Source organism: Rhinatrema bivittatum, chromosome 17 (assembly GCF_901001135.1).
Source record: "Rhinatrema bivittatum chromosome 17, aRhiBiv1.1, whole genome shotgun sequence".
In the NCBI taxonomy this organism is placed as follows: Eukaryota; Metazoa; Chordata; class Amphibia; order Gymnophiona; family Rhinatrematidae; genus Rhinatrema; species Rhinatrema bivittatum.
In genome coordinates this window covers 16986135-17010051 of record NC_042631.1, presented here as the reverse complement: position 1 = coordinate 17010051, position 23917 = coordinate 16986135, and the positions used below count along the sequence as shown (strand labels likewise).

Below are 23917 nucleotides of genomic sequence, written 5' to 3'. Positions count from 1 at the left end.
CGTGCTCTCTCATTCACATAGGTACACACGCTCACTCTCATATGCTGATACACACATACACGTTTGCTCACACACTAACTCACTCTCTTTTGCTCACTGTCACACGCTCTCACTCTCACACATATTCTCACTTTAACACACACGCTCGCTCACTCATCTTCCCCTTCGTATCACATAAGCCGCAGCAGCAGCCCTCCTCCTATGGCCCACACAGCTGATGGCCCTCCTCCTTTTCCTTCCAGCCATGTTCCTTTCTTCTGGCTGCACAGGCTGACGCTGCTTTGCCTCCCGTTCCTTTCTTTCAGTTGTGCAGCTTGCTTCTGACTCCTTCTCCTTTACGCTGTGGCATTTGTGCCTCCTTCTTACTGCCTGCATGGGCCCATGTGGCCTGACTTCCTCTTCCAGGTCTCCACGGGTAGGAAGTACAAAGAGGGGCAATCGCCGTGGTCCTGCCACTGCCAAAACTGTAGGGCTCTAGGTAGCCACCGAGTCTGCCCAGGGCTTCCACTGGCCCTGAAAAGAAAAGCATCCTTCCTGTGGGATGGGTCCTCATTTCTAGGGAAGGCTAGAGGCACAAATAGTGCAGAGGACGTGTCACATGTGTGCATTAGAAAGTGTGTGCATATACAGAATTACAGCCTGAATGCATAGTCTTGATTCTCATGTACTGCCTGCCTGCCCATAGCCTATTGCTGGAAAGCCACACCTTGTCTGGATCATTGCAAAAACATATTGGCAGAGATGGCAGCCATGAAACAAATTATGTACCTTTTGAAAGATAATATGGAACGTTATGACCAAATTTGGGGATTTTATTGGGCTTGGCAGAGGGCGAACTGTTTAATTTACCCGGGGTCAAAATATGGGAGTAGACTACCCGCTGGTCAGCATCATTCTTTTTGAGTACTTGCTGAATGTTTTATGCCGTGGTTGAGCTGTCGTTTCTTTATGTATGGGCATGTTTACATCTCCTTCACATTTTAAAAATTAAAAAATGTAAAATTAAAAAAAAAGAGAGTGTGTGCCTATGGGAAAGAAAGGAGAAAATCTGTGAGTGCCCATCGTCACTACCTCATCCCCATTAATTCATAATAATCTCATAGGCCGATGCAGTAAGCTGGGTGCTAAGAAAATGCGCGCTGTTTTGAGTGCACATTTTTAGTGCTCAGATTTTTTATTTTGTAAATTCCAGATGCAGCAAGCTAATGCTATTCTAATGCTTCAGGAGTTTAAAAATGTGCCTAAACTTTAAAATATGCACTCAGCACAGGCCAAATGCACATTTTAACTTGGGAAGGGAGGAGGCATCCTGACAGGCTACCGCCACTGCTACCTAGATGGATAAATACATGATTTAGTTCGAGTCCCCACCTTCAAAGAAATTGTTTACGAGGGCACCCATGAAATGTCTTTTGCTTTTCTGGCCCCTCTCACAATGCAACTTGAGAAACAGTATTTTAGATTTAGAAAACTTTTGAAGACCTTTCTGTTTGCAAGGCCTTTCCTGTTTGAGTTCCTTATCTTTTTATTAAATGTTTATCCTGTTGAGTATCATTTAATGTGTATTTTACAGTGTACTGTTGATTAGTTTTCTATTTTTAAGTTCTATGTTTTAATTAGTGTTTTTATGACTGTTGTTTTATTGTTTAGCTCAATTTGATTTTATTCTAAATCACTGATTTTTCTTAAGAAAAGAGATTCATCAATGCAATAAATTAATCAGTGGTTATCCGGCTTTCTGGCATGGGTTACCACTACTTAGCCAGATAAGTACTTTATCAGGAGGCGAGGAGGAAAGGAGAGCCATTTGGGAAGATCGGAATGATCTTGTGGGAGTATAAGAGATATTATGAGATCTGTTTATTCACACATTTGTAGATAAAGCAGAGGATTTTAAATTTAATCCTGCTTTCAATTAGAATCTAGTACAACTGATGTAGGATTGGTCTTATTTGTCAATTGCTTTGGACCCTACCAAAATTATGATGGCGGTGTTCTGTAAGAGTTAGAGGCATTTCAGGCTATATTGAGAAATGCCATTGAATAGAAATTTGCAGAAGTCAATTTGATTAGTGATTAGCGCATGTACTATGAAAGCAAGGTTGTGTTGACCAAGGTAGTTGTGAAGTTGGTGAATCTGGTGAAGATATGTGAAGAAAGTCTTCACCATCTTTGAGATATGGGATTCCATTATAATGTTATGATCAAGTTGAAACCCTAGGCTACATACTTAAGATGTAAGGAAGAAGCTGACAGAGAAGGTAGACAATGTAGGGGATGGCCTTTATGGCTCACTCCTAGGAGTTCCAATTTGGAGGGGTTTAATTTGAATTTGTGGTTGCTAAGCCATTGGGTTACTGCTGTAAGACAATTATTTAGACTGGCAATGGATCTGGTTTGGTCAGATCCCATTTTGATGCAGAGCTGGATGTCACTGGCAAATAATTGGTGTTCGGTGTTGAAAGATTGATTAAGATTGCAGATTGAATGAATGTAAATGTTAAAAAGGATCAGGGAGAGGACTGAGCCCTGAAGTATTCCACAACTGTATTGAAATATTTATTCATTAGGATGGTTTTACTATTATTATTGATGTTTTATATTTCTTGCGTTTATTGTTTGATGTTTTATGAGAAATGTTACCGTTTTTCCATTGTTGTACGGCATAGCTTGTTGTGGTTTTCAGTTCAGTTTTTGTGTGCATATTTCTGTTTCTACTTTATGGTCACTTTACTCTGTATTTGGTGAAGGTCTGTCTGTATTCCACATATGTGACTGAGGTGAGGTATTCTGCTAGCATGTACAGGGATCTATAGCAGCCTGATTTGTTCTGTTTTCCTAATACGAGGTATATTGGTGTTTTAGGGCCTGGTGTAATATTTTCAGTGTTGCATTTTCATAGGTAGGTTTTACTGTTTGAATGCTGGCAGTTAATGGTGTTTTGGTATGGGAGGCTTACTACACTGTAATTGTAATTTAGTTTACTTATGGCTTTTTGAGGGCTAAGCCCACACCCAAAACATGATACAGTAGGCCAAATGACAAATATCATATGAGTTCCAAATGTATTTTTCGCAAGGTTTTCTGATTGGCACCATAGCAATGCATGTAAATATAATACATATAAGCTGTTGAAAGTGATCTTTTTACCTCAGAAGCCTTTACTTTGAATGCTTTTTCATGTAAAATGTTATTATAAATGCATACATTTTCAATTCTGTGAGAGGAGATTGAAAGGCTGTAAGGTTTGCCTAGAATGCCTAATATCTTTGTGCTGCCCTGTTTCTTTCCCCATGACTGTCACACATCTTCATCAAGCATACCCCAATCGTTTCCCTAGGAATATAATACAGCCTTACTCCACCCCCAGGACCACCTTACTGTGCTCCACATCCCCATATCAGGTGCACCCTATCCATTCTCCAGAAATGCAATATCTCCACGTTACGAGCACACCGTCCCTTTCCCCACAGCAGGTGCACGCTAGCTGTTCTCCAGAAGTGCGACATCTCCACATCAGGCGCACCCCGTTCCTTTCCCGAGGTTTGTAACATCCCCATATTAGGTGCACCCGCTCCCTTTCCCCAGAACATCCCTGCATTAGGTGCATCCTGCCTCCTTCTTCAAGACTGTAACATCCCCACATTAGGTCTGTTCCCCAGGAATGGGATATCGCCAGTGCCACCATATCAGGAGCACCTCATCCCTTCCGCAGGAATACGATACACCCCCATGATCCAATGACAGTAAAAAAAATAAAAAAATATATATATATAAATATATATATATATATCATTATCATTATTACTAATCTTCATGCTATTTGTAAGCAATACCGCGCCTGCAGTAGCAGAACCCCGGAGAGAAAGGAACGGGCTGGGCCCGGAACTCGCGCCTCACCCAGATACTGCTCTCCAGGCAGGGACAGCCGATCAGGGCTCATGACCGCCTCCAAGGGCCGGGAATCCGCTTCCCCGCTGCGGCAGGAATCCTAGACCGTGAAGCACCGCCGCTGCGCCGGCCGCCGGACGCGTCCGTTTCCATGACGCCTGTCAGAAGTACCGCAGGGAGTGGTCCGGCCGGAAACAAGAGCAAGGCGCTCAGAGGTTCCGGGCTTGCTGCGGAATCTGTGCTTGGGCTGCGGACGCCCCCCACCCTTTCCACCTCCGCGGGGGGAGTTCCTATATCATCCTGAGTCAACCGAACAGACCGGGAGTTGATTGATGCGGTGGCCGGGCTGAGGACGGCTGCCGAAGGGGGCCTTGATCGCTGCTGTGGAGACCCGGCGGGGGTGTAGGGGAATCACTTCACCGTTGATCAATCAACCGAACGGGTGAGCTAGACTTGGTTTTGCCCCATTGCATGCATGGATCTGTAGTTTTGTTTTTTCTCAGAGAAAATCAATGGCAAAAAAAAAAATAATCAAACCTACATCTTCATGAATGGTGCAAAATAAGAAACGAATCAGTCTGCTGGCTTGACTTAAGAGGTCAACCTTCTACTGGTGGGTGAGCTAGGGATATCTGCTCAGGGATTGTTAGTACAATGGCTGGGCTAGGGATGCCACCTGTGTTGGTACGGTAGCCAGGCTGGGAATACTTAGCTGGTCTGGGCGGGGTGGGTGGTGTTGATGCAGGAGCTGGGCCAGAGTCCTGCCGCTACTCTCCTGACCGTGCTGCGTGCAGGGTTTCTATTTGGGATCGACCTTACCCCCTGTTTTACACGAGCACCTGAAAGCTCTTGGGCTGGCTGTACACTCTCCCTGTATTACCCACCACAAGCTTGTGCCTATGCGAGTCTCCTCTTTGGACCAGGTTTGAGAGGGACCCAGATCCTGGAACTCCACTCTTGCAGTATCTTGGCCTCTCCCACAGAGACAAACCAGGTACTTCCAGATTTTTTCCCCTGTGTATGTATTTAGCTTGGAGAACTAGTCCAGTGGTTAGAGAACGAGGGAAGCTAGGGTTCAAATCCTGCCCATCCTCCTTGTGATGTTGAGCAAATCACTTCAGCCTCTATTGCCTCTGGTATAAATTTAGGGCCTGATTTGCTAAGGCTTTTCTCCCATACTGTGTCTATGGAAAAAATGCTTAGTAAATGAGGCCCTCTGGGGATAGGAAAATACCTACAGTACCTGAATGTAATCTGCTTTGAAGTATCATAAAAAGATGGAATTTAAATAATTGATTTAATGCTGCATATGCAAATTAAATTTTAATTTATATATATATTATATATTGTAAACTGTCATGATGCCAGTGAGCAATGCAATAAATCAAGATCATAGATACACTGTTTTACAACTAGTCAGAAAACTTTACAAAAATTATGCAAATTTTAGGCTGTTTAAAAACCTATATGATATTCTGTGTTTTGTAGGAAGCAAGTACTCATGAGCTGTCTTGACGTTATTAATTCACGACTGTTATTTGTTTAATTTTACTGAATTCAGTGTTTATGTGAGGTGGCAAAGACAGTACTGGACATTTAAAATCTTCCATTTAAAATCCTCTGTATTAAAAACTGTTCCAGCACAGGGGACCTGCAACAGTTTTTGTATAGTGTGGGGTGTGGAAAACTGTTTTTAACCTTGTGTAATAAAAGCCCTTAATCTTAGGGGTGCTCTTGCACCCCTAGTTCCACCATTTATGAGTAGTGGTAGTGCCAACTTCCTGCACTGCCCTGCCAATGAGTTTCAGCCCTGTTATGGAGAGGCCAACTCTATTTATTTATTTATTTATTTATTTATTTATTTACTTACTTACTTACTTACTTACTTACTTACTTACTAACTAACTTTTATATACAGACGAACGTTGGGAACATCTCGTCGGTTTACACAGAACAGAACTTAGCAACAGGCTTTACAATTATTACATAATTATATAAGGAACATCTAAGGCAGGGAGGGCAATTCAGTTTCCATGTGTGCGCAGTCTTTGGCCACTGCTGAAACTACAAACAGTGGTGCCACTTAGTTTCAAATCATGATGGTTGTTTTAGTGACTCTCTGAGAATTGGACTGAGATCAACAAATTTGATATGGGCCTTCAGACAGCTATCACATGGTTGTTACCTTTGTGTGTTACTGACCTAAACTGGACTGAACAATTGACCAACCAGTCAAAGTGGGAGTTGGGAGGAGGTTAGCAATCACAAGCCAGTTAACCTTACCTCCATGCTAAAGGACAGGATTGCAGAGTATCTTGAATCCAGTAGACTATAGTATTAGAGGCAATATAATTTCACTAAAGGAAGATCATGTCAAATAAATATGATTAATTTCTTTGACCGGGTACCCTTAGATTTCAGTAAAGTCTGTAGCGTTACTCCATGCAGAAAGCTCATTAACAAACTGAGTAGTTTGGAGATGGGTTCTAAGGTGGTAAACTGGGTAAGAAAAGAGACTGGTGGTCTCTTAGAAGAAAGGGAGGTTACCAGTGGAATGACATAGGGATGAGTTCACAATTCAATTCTATTCAATATTTTGATAGGTGATATTATGGTGGGGCTAGCTGGAAACATATGTATTTTTCCACATAACACTAAGAACTGTAACAAGAGTGACATTCCAGAGAAAACTGGAAAAATTAGAAGTTGTCTACAAAATCTTGGAAAGTAGTTTAAAATTTGGCAACTGAGGTTTAAGTCAAAAATTGTAGTCTTGCATCTGGGATGCAGAAACCAAAGAAAACAGTATTTGATGGGGGAAGTATTGATGAGTGCCAAAAGGAAAGGCATCTGGAAATGATCATATTTGATAATCTTAAAGTTGTCAAACAGTGCAACAAGGTAGTAAGGAGAGCCAGGGGAACACTGATGTGCTTTAGAGTAAGGTATAACCAATGCAAAAAGAAGGGGTTAATGCCTCTGTACAAACCATTGGTAAAAACACACCTAGTACAAGGGTGACCAACTCTGGTCCTCAAGCGCCACAAACAGGATATCCACAATGAGTATGCATGAGGGAGATTAGCATGCACCGCCTCTGTTGTATGCAGATATATATCATGCATATTCGTTATGGGTATCCTGAAAATCAGGCCTGTTTGAGGCTCTTGAAGACCCCTGATCTAGTTCATTCTCTGTGCCTTAAGAAGGAGCTACTTAACAAAGGTGCATCTAGCTTGCCCTTAAGGTCCTCCAGTGACAGAGATTCCCCTGGGTAACTCCAAAACCTGACTATCCTTCTAGTTAGAAAACTCTTCCTAATGTCTAACCTGCAGTTTAAATCCTTGTCTCAGTTAAGAAGAAGAACTGATGTTTGTGGTCCTTTGCTCCCCTGTATGTACTCAAGGACTGTAATAAGGTCATGCCCCAACCTGCTCTTTTTCATGCTAAAGAAAGCCAGCTCCTTCACCTAATCTCAGAGGTCCTATTCTCTAGGGAACCAAGAGGCTGATATTCAAGAGATGGAGGGGTTATGTGCCTAGATCTGGCAAACTGAGCATTCTCCCTGAATTCCTAAATGTAAGTGTCTAAAAGTGAGCGGGGCCAGGACAGGGGTGAAGTCAGTGGAATGAAATTAAAAGCTCAGGGCTAGAAGCCTGACTTAGGCACCTAAAGTCAGACACATGAATAGCAGACCTAAATTTAGGTCCCTAAAACTGAAGCAGCTAAAGTTAGATCCCTAAGTTTGACTGAAATTAAGGGGTCAGTCTTCAAAGGGTCTAGGCTCCTAACTTTTGGAGTTACTCTCGCTTAAATTTTCCATTTTGAAACTTTACTAGGGATGAGTCCCTAAATTTAGGCTCCTAGATTCACTAGGCTCCTGAATTTAGGAGTATAAAGAGTGGATGGCTACAAGGGCAGAGTTAGCTCAGGGAAACAATGTCAGGAACTCAGCTCTGATTTTCAGAACTAGGCACCTCACTTAGGAGCCTATATCTAGGCAAATGAACAGCAGGCTTACATTTAGGGCCCTAAATGTTCTGGATGTGAATTTTTAGCTGACAACTTAGGCTTCTAAGTTTGGATGAAAATAGGTGCTAAACTTAAGCACCTAACATGAGAGTCTAAATTTAGGGACTCAGCTCTATGAATTCTGGCCTCTTAAGTATTTTCATTCTTCTCTCCTGGATTTTGTCCAGTTTTTCTGCACGCTTCTTGAAGTGTGGTGCGCAGAATCGGACGTATTGTTCAGCAGATTGGCTAAACGAGTTCTCATGTCGTGCATAGAATACTCTTGCTAACACCTCCCGCTCCAGTCTTTGCTTTTTTTGTTTTTTAACTGTACTACTTGTTCATTTCTGACCTATGTTCTCTTTGTGGGCAACAATTTCCTCCCGATTCTTCTCTGTGCCACTCATTCCATTTTGTATTTGGAATCAAGCCTCGCTGGACGTTTTAAGATTCCTCATCCGTTTCTTCCTTTAAACCTAAACTAAAGGAGAAAAAAGCTCTCTCTCTCTCTCTTTTTGTCTGGCCTCATAAAACTGATTCACCTTGTGTGCAATCTTGCTTTTGTGAGGATAAGGATGTAGTATAAAAAAAATAAGAATAATATACACATTTGATTATTGTTTCCTAAGTGTGTCCTTGTTTTGTTAATTTATAAAATACTTTATTGAGCTGTAGATAATGATTAACGTGGCTATTGCTTTTTTATCAGGTACATTCCTTGCACTGTTGCCCAATGTCCTATTGCTATATGTAGTGATCTAACGTCTGCTGAGCTTGAATCTTAGCAGGATCATGTATTGTGGAAAAGATTAAAACCTCATCAAGGAGCTCCCTTAATTCTTTACGAGACCAAAGTGCAATATTATGACGAGAATAAAGCATGCCCCTCGGGGTGTTCAGCATTGCAAGCACGTTTTAGGATTTCTTAGGAGTGCTGCTGGTTTGTTGGCGACCCAGACAGATTAGATTGATTCTCAAGTGCTGCAGATGCCAGAGGCCTGGAGAGTCCGATAAAGGTTTCATAACACAAAAGATGAAAATCTTCAGGAATAAAAGAGGATTTACTTTCTAGTTTGGCAGCATCTCTCGAATTAAGAGATAAAGAGAAATGGATATAAGGGATGGGGTAGAAAGAATAGATTTGGACTTTTTTGAGCAGGCATTTGATGGAATACAGATAAACTGGAACCTGGTTGGGGCATAAGTAGAAATGGACCAGTTTTGGGTCATGAAAATCTAAACCCCCCTCCAGATTGCAGGGGAGATGCAAAGGGGCAGTAAGAAAGGAAAGTCCTAAATTTTAAGACCCAAGCAGTGGGAGCTTCAGATAATGGAAGGCTGATTTTTCTCATGAGGCAAAACAGTAAACCTGGAGGCTGCAGGTTTATTCCACTCTTGTAGGAATCCTAAGAGCAGGAGGAGGGTGTCCAGAGGGATGGCCGAAGCGGTATGGAGACAGTTCTTCTGTTCTCCGGGCTGACCAGAAATGGAGATTCTGCAGAGGCCGTGTCCACATCCCCTGGGGGGAAGGGAGTGGTCACACTTAGGGTCCACAATTGCAGAACTAAGGAAGAAACCCTGGGGCATGGTCCCTGGTCAAGGATCTTCAGTGCAATGATGGGGGGTGGGTGAGTTGGGAGGTGGTTGTGGATGAAGGCTCATGGTGCCATTTCCCAATGGAGGCCAGTTCTGGTAGCCCAAAGGAACAGAAAAAACTGCCAGGCCATTAAACACGAATGTGCTTTCTGCTTTCCAGAAAATGGAACTTTTTAGCTTGATTTGTGAGTGTTTCTAGAAACTTAATTGTGAATCCCATGCTAAGCACCTGTAGGCTTGGCCTCCCTGTAATGCAGCAAATCTTCAATAGATGTTGAGAAGGTGTAGAATGTCCTGAATTAGCTGAGACAGAGAGTCATAAATGGAAAATGTACTTTACTGTCCAACCCTTTTGTTCTCAGGTGGCATGAGGCAGGCTCTCCGATGTGGTTGTCCATAGAGGGGAAGCACAGGTTCCAAGATCCTACAGGTGGAAACACTGCAATATCACTTTAAGAATCTGGCCACCCACAGTCTTGTGGTTCCCATGCTGTGTCTTTACTTTAAAAAAAAATCAAAGCAGAGGATCACAGTCTTCAGCAAAATCACAGTTCTTATGCACTCCTTTCAAAACACAGGCAGAAATCTTCACCACAAGTGACTTCTTACAGATGATTAAGACTGAATAAGCGCAAAGTAGGTCTTAGGTCCAAAGGAAAATTTAGAGAGCCCCTCTCCTGGTACCGAGCAGTTTCCATCTCTTTTTCCAATCCAAGATGTCAAATTAATAAACTGGTTACCTGGACATCCATGCAGCACCCATGGGTGGGTTTCTTGATCCCATAATGAGCAGAACTGCAGGACTATCAGGATTTTGAGATTCAGATGGGAATCATCCCCAAAGGTCCCATATCCTGGAACCTATCTCCAATAACTGGGCTAATCCTGTAGTCACCAGAACTGAACCAAAAGAGAGTTCAGATTATTGGATCAGTACGTTCTCCTGAAACAATCTTCTGCAGCTCTTTCACTGTTTCATTTGATTTCAGGGAGCCTGGAAAGAAACCTTCTAACCCTTAAAACAGCTCTCTAGATCTCTCTGGACTAGCGGTCCTCTTACCATCTGGCAGGTAAATATCAACACAGGGGTACATAGAACAGGGTGAGCCCACCTCTGAATCAGAGCATGGATGGATCAAGAGCAATTTGAATAAGTGACCCGAGAGACCTTACAAGTGTAAATACAGAGGTCCGTATTCAAAAGTCACTTAGATGGATAATGTAATAGTTATCTATTGAGATGACTTACCTGGCTATATTCATCCCTTATCTGGCCGGCTAATAAGTTAAGCAGCTAGAATATATCTGGAGAAGTTAGGGGCATAACTGGGAGGAGTTGAATTAGCCAGCTAAGTTAACTGACTAACTCCGATATTCAGAGTCAAAGAGCTGTCCTAAAGTTAGCCAGCTATAGTTAGCTAACTAAGATAGCCAGCTACATTCAATAGTGTGGCTGCACTGTTGAATATGCCTCCACAGTTAGCTGGATAAGTTTATCTGCCTAACTTTGCTATCCAGACAGTGTCTGAATACAGAGCTCATAATTACTTACAAACAGAACTAAGATAGATTACTGCATCTGATCCTGGGAAGGAAGGCTGTGACAGATCCAAAATGGACATGAGGATCTTGAAAGACCGTCAACTCAAAGTGACACCAGAGTCCTCTGGAAGCTGGGAAGACATTGTTTTGGCCTTTGTTCCGGAAGGTGCCATTATTACAAGTTACAGTAAGTGGTGGAAAGTCAATGTAGGACGCTGTAGCAGGATCAAGAAAAATTAAACCATGGTGAGGAAGACATATATTACTGAGAGAAAGCTAAAAGGGGGAAAAAAAGGTTTTGGTTGTGAGGGCAGCAGGCAAAGCTCCTGTGCTTGCAATAGAGATGAGAACAGCCCTAAATGTGGGCAAGAACCCGAGCAGATCCATCAATAGTTACAAATATAATAAAAGAAATAAATACGTCTGCTGCATTTCCACACTATCACACTGAAGAGGGAGTGTGAGAAGGAGAGCACCAGGAATCACTAAGTTCAGAAAAGGCCCGATGAGGAATTGTCAACAAAGGCAGAGCAAGAGATTACTAGTAATTACCAACAACGTCCTAGAAGAGAAGTCCCTGAAATCATCACCAAAGAAACTGCAGAAGGGCAACACCAGGGATCAACAATAAGCCAGAGGAAGGGCAACACCAGGATTTACTGATAAGGCCAGTGAAGGGGAGCATCAAGGATCCCTTGGAATAAAGGAGTCATCTGTGACGACGAGGGCAGCCAATGGGATACCGACGACAGGCTGCCCGCCTCCCGTCAGGCATGACCAGTGTCTGTGGCCTGTGCACCCCCAGCAGAGGCTTCATCCTGTGGGCTTGCAGGGTCGGGGACGGCCGCACTCCTAGCACAAGCTGCGTCTGGCAAGAGGAGGCGGGGGAGTAAGAGTGTCGGGAGTTCCACCGCGCAGAGATGTTCCACAGCCTAAGGGATGCAATTATTCAGAAGCCAAAAACGAAAGCATCCCCTATGCCAGACTAGGCCAGGCTGTGGTGACTTCTGTGAGGTCTTAAGGTTTTTTTTTCCTCAGATGTCTCTCTGTAACTTATCCCTGCTCTTGTCACTTCCCAGAACCAGGAGCCTTTTAAGTCCTTGTATTTGTCTTTTTTTTTTTTTCTTGCTGCATTCCTGAATTTCTCCACTTCAGCCTGGGATTTCTAAGCCTGTTGCATATTTCTCTCCCAGCTCGGAGAAATGATTGCTCTTTCTTGGACCCTCCTGCTGCCTGTGGTTGTAATAATGATAAGTTGTTGCTGTGGTGGCGCCAGCCTCACAGTGACTCAAAGAAACTTGAATAAAAAGAAGCTGTCAGCACCGCATCCACTGAGCATGAAAAGAGAGTGCTCTGCCCTCTTAGGAGAATGTCACGCATGTCCCTATTCCGATCTCACTTTTTATTGTGCGTCGTGTGTGGGGAGAGCAGCTTTCAGCTTTAATTTTAGGGGATGTTTTGGCTTTTGTAGAGATAAGTCATAAAGATCCCAGGCAAGGCATAGGACTGGATAACTGTTTTCCAGGAATTTTTATTTTTCTTTTTACCAGAAAGATGGACTATCCCTTCCAAAACAAGAGAGAGGCCACCACCTGATAGCAGGTGTATCATTTTGTGTTGCTTTGTGTTTGTTTGTGTGTGTCAGTGCTGTTTATCTCATGATCTGTAATTGTGTGTATCATTCTTGTGTGTAGAAATATGTTTCATTGTCTTTGCAAGTGTGTGTATATGTCAAAGTGTTTGTGTCTCATGCTTGTGTGGAAGGAATTGTGTTTTTCAAAGCACATGTGTTTTTATGAAAACTAAATGAATTTTTTGCTTCTGTCTTTATTGAGGAGGATGTTTGGGTTCATACCCACATTGGAAACACATTTTGTTGGTGATGACTCTGAAAGACTAAATTAAATCTCTGTGAAACTGGAGGATGTAACAAATCAAACTGACAGACTAAAGAATAACAAATCACCGGGACTGGATGGCATTCATCCCAGAGTTCTAAAGGAACTCAAACATGAAATTGCAGACCTGTTTCTGGTGATCTGCAACCTATCATTTAAAACAGCCACAGTACCTGAAGACTTGAGGGTAACCATTGTGATGCCAATTTTAAAAACGGGCTCCAGAGATGATCTGGGAAACTATAGATCATTGAGTCTGACATCCATGCTGGGCAAAATGGTAGAAGCTATTCTTAAAAACAAAATTACTGACCACATACACATGGTTTAATGGGGGAGAGTCAATATAGTTTTTGCAAAGGGAAGTCTTGCCTTACCAATTTACTAGATTTTTTTGAAGGTGTAAATAAACATGGATAAAGGTGAGCCAGTTGATATAGTGTATTTGGATTTTCAAAAGGCATTTGACAAAGTCCTTCTTGAGAGATTCCTCAGGAAATTGGGAGGTCATGGGATAGGAGGCAATTTCCTATTGTGGACTGATAACTGGATAAAAGACAGGAAACAGTAGGTAAGACTAAATGGTCATTTTTTTCAAATAGAGTACCCCAGGAGTTGATATTGGAATCTGTGGTATTTGGCATATTCATAAATGATCTGGAGAAAGGAACAACGAGTGAGGTGACCGGATTTGCAGATGACACAAAATTGTTTTGAGTCGTTAAAACAATAGTACATTGTGAGGAACTGGCGAAGGACCTTTTGAGACTAAGCTATAGGCATCTAAATGGCAGATGCAATTTAATGTGGACAAGTGCAAAGTAATGCATGTAAGGACAAATTATCCCAACTAAAGACGCATTATGCTGGGTTCCCTGTTAAAGGACCTTGGAGTACTTATGGACAATATCTTTAAATCTTTGAGTTAGTAGGTAAGCAGCAGTCAAAAAAGCAAATAGAATATTGGGACTTATTTGGAAAGGAATAGAGAGCAAAACTAAGGATATCATAGAGCAACCACAGCTGGAGTATTGTGTGCAGTTCTAGTCATCCCCCATCTCAAAAAAGACCTAGGTGACCAAGAAAAGATACAGAGAAGGGCGACCCAAAATGATAAGGGGATGTAAAAGCTCCCTTGTGGAGAGGCTAAACAGATTAGGGCTCTTTAGCCTGGAAAAGAGATGACTGAGAGGGGATATGTTTGAGATTTATAAAATTATGAGTGTGGTGGTATGGGTAAATAGGGAAGCGTTATTTACCCTTTCAGACAACACTAGGACTGGGGGGCACTCCTTGAAACTAGCAAATCATAGGAAGTATTTTTATCACTCAGCGCACAATCAAGCTATGGAATCTGTTGCCAGAGAATGTAGTCGTCAACTAACTTACGGGCCGATTCAGTAAAGTCCGCGGGAGAGCGGGCGAATGTCCGCTCTCCCGGCGCACGCACAGGCCACTTGCCTGTGCGCGCGATTCAGTATTTAAATGAGGCCCGGCGGTAGATACGGGCAAAAGGAGGCGCTAGGGACACTAGCGCGTCCCTAGCACCTCCTTTTGGCCTGGAGCGGCAGCTGTCAGCGAGGTTGACAGCTGACGCTCAATTTTCCCGGCGTCGGTTCTCAAGCCCCCTGACAGCCATGGGCTCGGAAACCGGACGCCGGTAAAATTGAGCATCCGGTTTTCGACCCGACAGCCGCTGGCCGACTTCAAATTTTTTTTTTTTTACCCTTCGGGACCTCCGACTTAATATCGCTATGATATTTAGTCGGAGGGTGCCCGAAGAAATTAGCACCTACCTTTTGGGTAGGCGCTAAATCGCGCGGGAATACCTAATAGGGCGCTATTAGGTTCGGCAGGTTGGACGCGCATTTTCGGTCCCTTACTGAATAAGGGGTAAGGGAAAACGCGTGTCCAATGGCAGGTTAACAGTGCGCTCCGTTAGAGCGCACTGTACTGTATCAGCCCGTTAGTAGGGTTCAAAAGAGGTTTGGAAAAGTTCCTGAAGGAAAAGCCCATAAACAGTTATTAGCCAAAGGGGATCTACTGGGAACTTGTGTCTAGATTGGCCATTGTCAGAGACTGGATGCTGGGCTTGATGGACCTTGGTCTGATCTAGCATGTTACTACTTATATTCTTATGTCACTGTATGCAGATTTATAAAATTATAGTTTCTTGAAAGTCAAGGCCATGATCACTGAATCTTCCCACCATCTTCTGGTTAAGAGTATACCATGAAAGTGGATGAGCCATCACAGATTCCTTTATTGTAGTTAAGTACCTTCTATCATCTGGAGCAATACTGTTACAGTACAATGAGATGGAGCCGACAATTCTCATGTGTGGCACTCTTTCATATGGTGGAAGTGCTATAGTGAGCCACAAGACGCCAGATGGAACTAAGTTAGATATTGACATCCGTAGAGAAAATATACATGCACAAATGGGTTTCAAAGCAGTAGGTACCATTTCAGGAGTTAAAATAATCCATAGTTAGATATATATCTGATGATGAGGTGAAGATCCAAATATATCACAAGCTGCTGTTACAACTTCTAGCCAAGAACAAGCCCGTGATATGTCTCTTATTGCTGTGGTGGAGTTTTTGTTGGCTGCAGTGGACTATAATAGTCTACTGCCCTAAAAAATAAATTGTGAATACTGATGCTGCAAGTCGATTGCCAATGAAGTTTTACGCATTTGAGATTCCACCAGTTCCTAAAGTTCTGATGCTGAAGCATGCAAATTATATCACAAGGATGAGAACAAACGAGTAGGGTTTGTCCCATGTCCTCAAATGGGAGTGAAGGGGTTGGCCAATTGAGATGCTGTAGGAGGAATTTTAAGCCTTTCTTGCTTCTCCAGATTAATTTCCAGTATACAAAGGTTGTCTTTTTGTGAGAAAATCACATCATCCTACTAAGAAAAGATCATGTATCTCAGAAGTCCTGCACACCATGTATCCAAGCACTGTGCATATGAATTATAGTCAGTCATGTCTTTTAGTAAAGGATGATAATTCACCAAAACAAACCAAAAGTCACTGAGGTGAACACCAAACATAAAATAAAAAAAACAAGGTTAACTCAATGATTGGACAACACGCCTAAAGAGAGACACTTTTACCATGGAGCTAAACAGCTCTTCTGTATTTAAACACATGGAATGCTAAGCATAAATAATTGCTCCCCAGTCTTTAATCATAGGTCTCATGTAATTTTTTTGTTATCAAAAATGTGCCCATATAAAATGTGTACTCAATAAAATTGAAAAGTCTTTCCACTTAGCATAATCAAACTTTTGTCCAAAATGTGAAACGAAATGTCTGCATTTCATCTCTTCTCATTGTCCCTGCTATGCTTGTAAAGATCACAGTCTTTTTTGATTGCATGAAAGGACGGTGAGTTGTGGAGCACCTCTACACTTTTTGAACTGGACCATTTAAATATTCCAATCTACTCCCTATGCCCCTGAAGAAGAATTGAAACAGGCAGCGTGTCGGGCTTTTGGGCTTCTGTTTGGAATTTCCAGTGACCTTATTGGCACACAAAAAGGCTGCGATCTTTACCAGCATAGCAGGGACCACCAGGGATTGGGGATGAAACTTGTGAGAGACCATTGGGGAGGAGGGAATAAGAATCATGGGGGCCTGGGCATGGAGAACCAAGATCACCAGGGCAGACAGAAGAAGAAGGGTAGAGAGAGAGGACCCCATTCTCTCTACCCTCCTCCTCCTTACCCCAGGATTCCTCCATCACCAGTCCCACCAGTACTCCATCCCAACCATTCTTCTACCACCCTCGAGTACTGGAGGACAAAGGACAGTGGGGGTTGAACGTAAGGAATGAAGGATCACTAGGATAAGGAGGAGTTAGAATTTGTATTTATGTGTGAAAGACAGTTTACCTCTGGCCCTGACCCCGCCCCCTCACACAGGTCATGCCTGGTCATGCCCCCTCCCCCCCCATTCTACAGCTCCACTTCCATCTTGCCTATGAAACTCCCCCTCCCAGAGAAAGGGGTAAGATAAAGCATGCCACCATTGAAATAAATGTCAATAAGAAGAGGCAGAGTGATACAAGCTGCTAGTCTGGGAGTCACCACCAGGTGGAAAAAGTGATCACGACCTCTGTCATGAAGGCTGTCAGACCACTATTGTGTAGGTGTGAATCAAAGTTTTAGATTGGGGATTTCTATATGACAATCCCATGACTCTTACTGCTGACTTATAATCAAATATCACTTCACAAACATAATAGAAATGTTCTAAATTGTAAAACAATGACAAAAAGAGAAATTAGTGTTTGGAAATGTATTGAAAGACGTCTTATCAAACAAACAGATCCTCACCTTGAATGTAAGGAGGGGTCAAAACCCTTGGGTATCTGAGTTTTAGAGTAGGTAAAAAGACCACGTAGAATGGGAGAGTTTGCATGGTTTCTTTATGTCTTATCTGTATCTTACAAACAAATACCCCCTATGATCGACCTCTAGATTGTCTTATGAGATGGGAATCAATATAATATCTAGAATGTATCTATAAATCCCCACACCTCTGTTGTTAACATTCATCAGCGCATTCACTTCGTGACACGGCAATGTGGGATTGGTCACATTGCTATGGACCATCGGTTTTGGAGAGACTCGGGCTGTAACAACAATATACAAAGAACCAATTCAATTTCAAGATAAGTATCGAGAAGACTGTTCAAGAGGACAGTTAATTTATATTGGATGAGTTTAATGCTCAGAGCACTTGAGCACGGAAAAATTTTAAAAAAAGAGAGTAACATGGACTGACCAATGATTACACATAAGGCTGAGTGAAAAAATGGTATGGATTGCCACACAGTGAAGCCTATTATGAAGGTCATTATCTGTATCTTAGCCATGTAGCTAAGAGAAGAGATTTTTCCAGTTGGATTTACCTAAGCTGTACGCTCAGTAATGGGGAAATAATGATCTTAGCTTAGCTATAAATTCTAGCAACAGAAACCATTTTCAGTGAGAGAGAACGTCTCAGGATGTTGATTAGGCAGAAGTAGAGCTGGGTCCCCCAGGAGGGTGTGGACCCCAGTGGTTGATCAGGAGGTAGAGTTAGCTTTCCCTGGAGAGTGTGGACTCTAACCACTGAGATGGAGGTGGATCCCCCCCATCCCCAGGAGTTGGATCCCTCATGAGGGCATAACCCCAGTGGTAGATCAGAGGAGATGGTAGCAACAGTCTGGATACAAACGATCCCACCCCCTCCCTCATATGACTGGCAGTACCCACTGGCCCAGTTGCTTTTCTTCAAATGGGGGAGACTTGGGATACAGTGAGAAGGAAAAAGGGGAAGGGTGACTGTATTGGATCAAAGGGAAGCATGTTTTATCTATTAAAAACAGTATAGAAAAACGTTTAATAAATACATCGGAGGTTCTTCCTTTTCTATATGATGGTATCCTGTGGGAACTAATGTCCCGAGTAGTTAAATGTGCTGCTTGATGTCTTGTAGAAATATATATGGTCATGCAGTCTAATAAAACCTATACATACAGCCCTGTTTACAGTCCCATCTTTTTTTTTGGGGGGGGGGGGTGAAGGGGGGGAAATCCCACCCCCTAACACCTTCCCCAGCTGGAGGTACCAGGAGCCAAGCACACAAGCACCGGTGGAGTCCTCCCAAGGGAGGCTCCTGCTGACTTGGTCCTGGGCCCAGGAGACCCCTGTATTATAACTATAAATGAAGCCCTGCCCTCTCCAACCCTTAGCTACCCCACAGACCCCCCTCTCCTTCCCTTCTGATTCTCTTTCTCACCCTCCCCCTGCAACCTGCATGATCCCTTCTCTCCCCCACCCCTGCACCCTATAATCCTCTCTCCCCTCCTCTGCATAGCCCTCTTTCTCCTCCTCTCCCTTTTGCACCCTACACAATCCTCTCCACCTCTGCATGCTTTTCTCTCTTTCCCCCTCCACCAAATCCTGTGCAGACCTCTCTGTCCCTCAGGCCCCTCATCATCCTCTGCCAGCTGGGTTCTGTTCGCAGCTTGCGTGCCCGCTGCCAGCGAGTCACACAGATCTTCGGGGCTTTATGCAATCAAACCGCTGGAGTAAAGCCCCAGCCATCAGAGGGGGCAGGTGCAGGTCTGCACTGCCGCTCCCCTCCTGCTAACCGATCACTTGGGGGAGAGAGAGAGTATGAGAAAACAAGGATCACACTGGGAGAAGGGGGGATATATTTACCAGAGCTCTGCTCTGAATTTAAGCCCTGGTCACCACTGATGCTGGTCATTACTCACTAAGGGCCTGATTTTAAAAAGCATTTACACGCTTAAAACTGGGTTTTACACATGGAAATGCATTTTGCTTGTGTAAGTGGGCTTTTTGAAAATTGCTACAATAGATGCTTTTGAATTGTCCATAGGATATTTATGTGTAAGTGCACTTTATATGCGTAAATGGCTTTTGAAAATTGTTAAAAATTAAAAAAAAAACAAACAAAAAAGTGCTTTAAAGAAGAACCATTATACTAAGCACTACTGGTGAAAATCGAGCACCTTCATTGCTTTATGTGTAATCATCGGTCTGCTGTCTACTTCTTTTGTTTTTATATATTTCTTCTGCAAATAAAGTCCTTCCTTAAAGCACTTTTTTAAAGTTTTTGTTGGTTTATCCGATATCGTTGACACTGGGTTCAACTTAATTTGAAAACTGCTACCATACAGGCTGATGCATTCTAAACGGGCGCTCGTATTGAGTGCCGATTTCCCTAACGCACGCCCAGCCACCTCTCCTGGGCGTGCGATGAAATGTGCTAATGAACGGCAGTATTAAAAACTACGCAGTAAGGGAAATTGTGCGTCCCTAGCGGGCCCAGGAGAGGTGGCTGTGTGCAGGTTAGAAAACGGACGCTTAATAGGAGCATCTGTTTTATCCCGTGGCAGCTAATTGACCGACACAATATACACGGCCTGGAGCGTGTGTATTGTGGGCTCCAAATTGTATCTCTTATTTTTTTTTTTAAGGCAAGCCGTTTTAATTTTGCTTGGTGCCGCTTTCTGCGGTTCCTCCTACTTAGTATCACAATGATACTAAGTAGGTGGAACCACAGAAAAGCTGTACTTCTTGCGATTTTTTTTTTTTTTTTTTTTTTTTTTTTAAATCGAGAGTAATAACTAATAGCCTCATCTACCTGGCATTTTTAGTGACGCGCTAATCCCATTACTGCTTCAGGAGTTATTCTAGCGCGTCCAAAAAACGTATGTCCAACCGTGCATCAGGCTGTGCGCCAGGCTGCGTGCACAAGCACTGCATTGCATCAGCCCCATAGTATGTTACATTTACATGTGCAACTCCTTTTAAAATTAAAATTGCCTCCTTAATGCACAAGACTGCACTGACTACTTTACATTCAAGTTCAGCTCCCAATGTCTGAACAACTACATCACTTAGGAATAGGGGTTGTTATGTATTCTCCCAGCTTCTTCAAGTTTTCTGCAGACACTAGTGGCAAGCAAGTAGATTCTAACTGGCTGTACACTGTCTTTGCTGTACTGCAGAACCTATATGTGTAAAAGCAACGTTTTGCAGGCCTTGAGCACCATTTTAATCTGGCCTCTGCCTCTCTGCACTCGCTTTGGATGATGACAGTGGTATATATTATCACGGGAGGCTCATGAATAAACTGAGTATCCTGGGGCTAGGTCCTAGAATGGTAAACTGGGTTAGAAATTGCCTGATAGGCAACAGCAGAGAGTGCTTAATGGAATTCAGGCCAAGGAGAAGGGGGGGTTACCAGTGGAGTCCAATTGTGTTATGTTCAGTATTTGTATAAGTGATACGGCAGAGGAGGTAAAAGGAAAGATTTATCTATTGGAAGACATTACAAAGTTAAGAACATAAGAAATGCCAAGCTGGGTCAAACCAAGGTCCATGGAGCCCAGCATCCTGTCTCCAACAATGGCCAGTCTGGGTCACAAGAATCTGGCAAATCCCAAAAAGTAGATCTGTTTCTTGTTACTAACTCCAAGGGGAAAATGATGGCTTTGCCTAGTCTGCCTGGCTAATAATGTTCTATGGCTTTTTCCTCCAGGAGCTTGTCCAAATCTCTCTTAAATTGCACTATGCTAGTCGCCTTGACCACGTCCTCCGGCAACAGATTCCACAGCTTGATCATGTGCTAAGTGAGAAAGTACTTTCTACAACTTGTTTTAAATCTGCTGCTTGTTAGTTTTATGGAGTGTCCCCTTGTTTGATTTATTTTGAAAGAGCAAATAACTGTCTTTTATCTAACCATTCCACCCTACTCATGATTTTATAAACTTTTTATCATGTCCTCTCTGAGCAATCACTTTTCCACTGACGAGCCCTAACCTGTGTAGCCTCTCCTCATAGAGGAACATAAAAAATTGCCATGCTGGGTCAGACCAAGGGTCCATCAAGCCCAGCATCCTGTTTCCAACAGAGGCCAAACCAGGCCACAAAAACCTGGCAATTACACAAACACTAAGAAGATACCATACTACTGATGCAATTAATAGCAGTGGCTATTCCCTAAGAAAAATTGAATAGCAGTTCATGGACTTCTCCTCCAAGAACTTATCCAAACCTTTTTTGAATCCAGCTACACTAACTGCACTAACCACACCCTCTGGCAATAAATTCCAGAGCTTTACTGTGCATTGAGTGAAATAATTTTCTCCGATTAGTCTTAAATGTGTTACTTGCTAACTTCATGGAATGCCCCCTAGTCCTTCTATTATTCGAAAGTGTAAATAACCGATTCACATCTACTCGTTCAAGACCTCTATCATATCCCCCCTCAGCTGTCTCTTCTCCAAGCTGAGCAGCCCTAACCTCTTCAGCCTTTCCTTATAGGGGAGCTGTTCCATCCCCCTTATCATTTTGGTTGCCCTTCTCTGTAACTTCTCCATTGCAACTATATCTTTTTTGAGATGCAGCGATCAGAATTGTACACAGAATTCAAGGTGCAGTCTCACCATGGAGCGAAATAGAGGCATTATGACATTTTTCCATTTTATTAATAATTCCTAATATTCTGTTTGCTTTTCTGACTGCTGCAGCACAGTTAGCCAACAATTTTAAAGTATTATCCACTATGATGCCTAGATCTTTTTCCTGGGTGATAGCTCCTAATATGGAACCTAACATTGTGTAACTACAGCAAGGGTTATTTTTCCCTAAATGCAACACCTTGAACTTGTCCACATTAAATTTCATCTGCCATTTGGATGCCCAATCTTCCAGTCTTGCAAGGTCCTCCTGTAATGTATCGTAATCCGCTTGTGAATTAACTACTCTGAATAACTTTGTATCATCCACAAAAAAGCACAGGTCCAAGTACAGATCCCTGAGGCACTCCACTGTTTACCCTTTTCCACTGAGAAAATTGACCATTTAATCCTACTCTCTGTTTCCTGTCTTTTAACCAGTTTCTAATCCACGAAAGGGCATCGCCTCCTGTCCCATGACTTTTTAGTTTTCTTAGAAGCCTCTCATGAGGGACTTTGTCAAACGCCTTCTGAAAATCCAAATACACTACATCTACTGGTTCACCTTTATCCACATGTTTATTAACTCCTTCAAAAAAATGAAGCAGATTTGTTAGGCAAGACTTCCCTTGGGTAAATCCATGCTGACTGTGTCCCATTAAACCATCTCTTTCTATATGCTCTACGATTTTGATCTTGAGAATAGTTTCCACTATTTTTCCTGGCACTGAAGCCAGGCTCACTGGTCTATAGTTACCTGGATCGCCATCACTTTTTTATTGCTTTTCTCTGTACCTTTTGTAGTTCCACTTTGTCTTCTTTGAGATGAGATGCACCATGGCTTGATACGGAGACAATATGACATTCTGTTTTATTTTCCATTCTTTTTTTGGATCGTTCCGAACAGTCTATTTGCTTTTTTGACTGCCGCTACACATTGAGTTGAGGATTTCAATATATTGTCCACAAGCATGCCAAGGTCCTTTTTCCTGGTTGGTGACTTCTAATATGATACTCTGTAGTTTGGGATTATTTTTCCCTATGTGCATCACTTTGCACTTGTCCACCTTAAACTTCATCTGCTGTTTAGATGCCCAGTCTTCCAGTCTCACAAGGTCCTTCTGCAGTCCTTCACAATCTATTGCTGTTTTAACAACTTTGCATAATTTAGTATCATCTGCATGTTTGATCATACACTATGTCAACTGGCTCACTTTTACACCTTGCAAAAAATCTCAATAGCTGGGAATAGAAAAACGGGGCGTGATTTAAGAAAGCTCAAGAAACAGTTAAGAATTTGGCAGCAAAGATTTAATGAAAAAAAGTTTTTAGAGCCAAGCATTTAGGACACAAATCTCCAAGAGAGCAGTACCTGATGGGGGGGGGGGGGGGGGGGGATGAGCTCCTGGTCTGTGATCTGGATATTGCATGATCTCAATGTAACAAAAAGTGCAACAAGGTAGTGATTAGGCACTAGAAGAATGCTAAAGCAGGTGCTAATGCTTCTGTGCAGGTCATTGGCGAGACTTCACCCGGCATATTGTGCCCAGTTCTTTAGGTCATACCTCCAAAAGGATATGGATGAAGCAGAGTTAGTTAAGAGAAGGGAGGTACCAAAACTGATGCAGAGCCTGCACCCTAGCTCTTGTGCACAGAGACACAGAGTCGTAAATATGTGCGCCTATGATAGAGACATTCAAATGCCACAAAGGGCAAGGTATAAATAATGTACAAGAACCAAGCATATTCCAGTGGAGAGCAAGTTCTACAAGAAGAGGGCATGATATGGGGGGGAGGAGAAACTCAGGAGTAACCTAAAGAAATAATGATCTCAGAGGATCCTTAAGTGGGGAGGGTGTGAGGGGAGATCAGGCAGACTCTGTGCTATTGTATCCCTGGCTACAGTCTAGATGGACCTTGGGATCCCTCTCTGCTTTCATAGTCCCATGTTTTGTAGCAGGTCCTGTAGGCGTGTGTGTGGGGTGGGT

At 42.8% G+C, this 23917-nt stretch overlaps 2 protein-coding genes across 2 annotated transcripts in view; one reads left to right on the top strand and one right to left on the bottom strand.

Moving 5' to 3' along the window:
* Positions 1 to 4161, bottom strand: part of C17H11orf49 (chromosome 17 C11orf49 homolog) — a 66394-nt gene extending 62233 nt beyond the window's left edge. The window contains exon 1 of the mRNA XM_029582588.1: positions 3901 to 4161. Coding sequence (XP_029438448.1) covers positions 3901 to 3943 — 43 coding nt within the window. The 5' untranslated portion in view covers positions 3944 to 4161. The remainder of the gene's footprint in view (positions 1 to 3900) is intronic.
* Positions 4162 to 4185: 24 nt separating this feature from the next.
* The window catches only part of LRP4 (LDL receptor related protein 4), a 124248-nt gene continuing 104516 nt past the window's right edge, over positions 4186 to 23917 (top strand). Inside the window, exon 1 of the mRNA XM_029582581.1 lies at positions 4186 to 4333. The gene's annotated coding sequence lies outside the window, so the exon portion shown is untranslated. The remainder of the gene's footprint in view (positions 4334 to 23917) is intronic.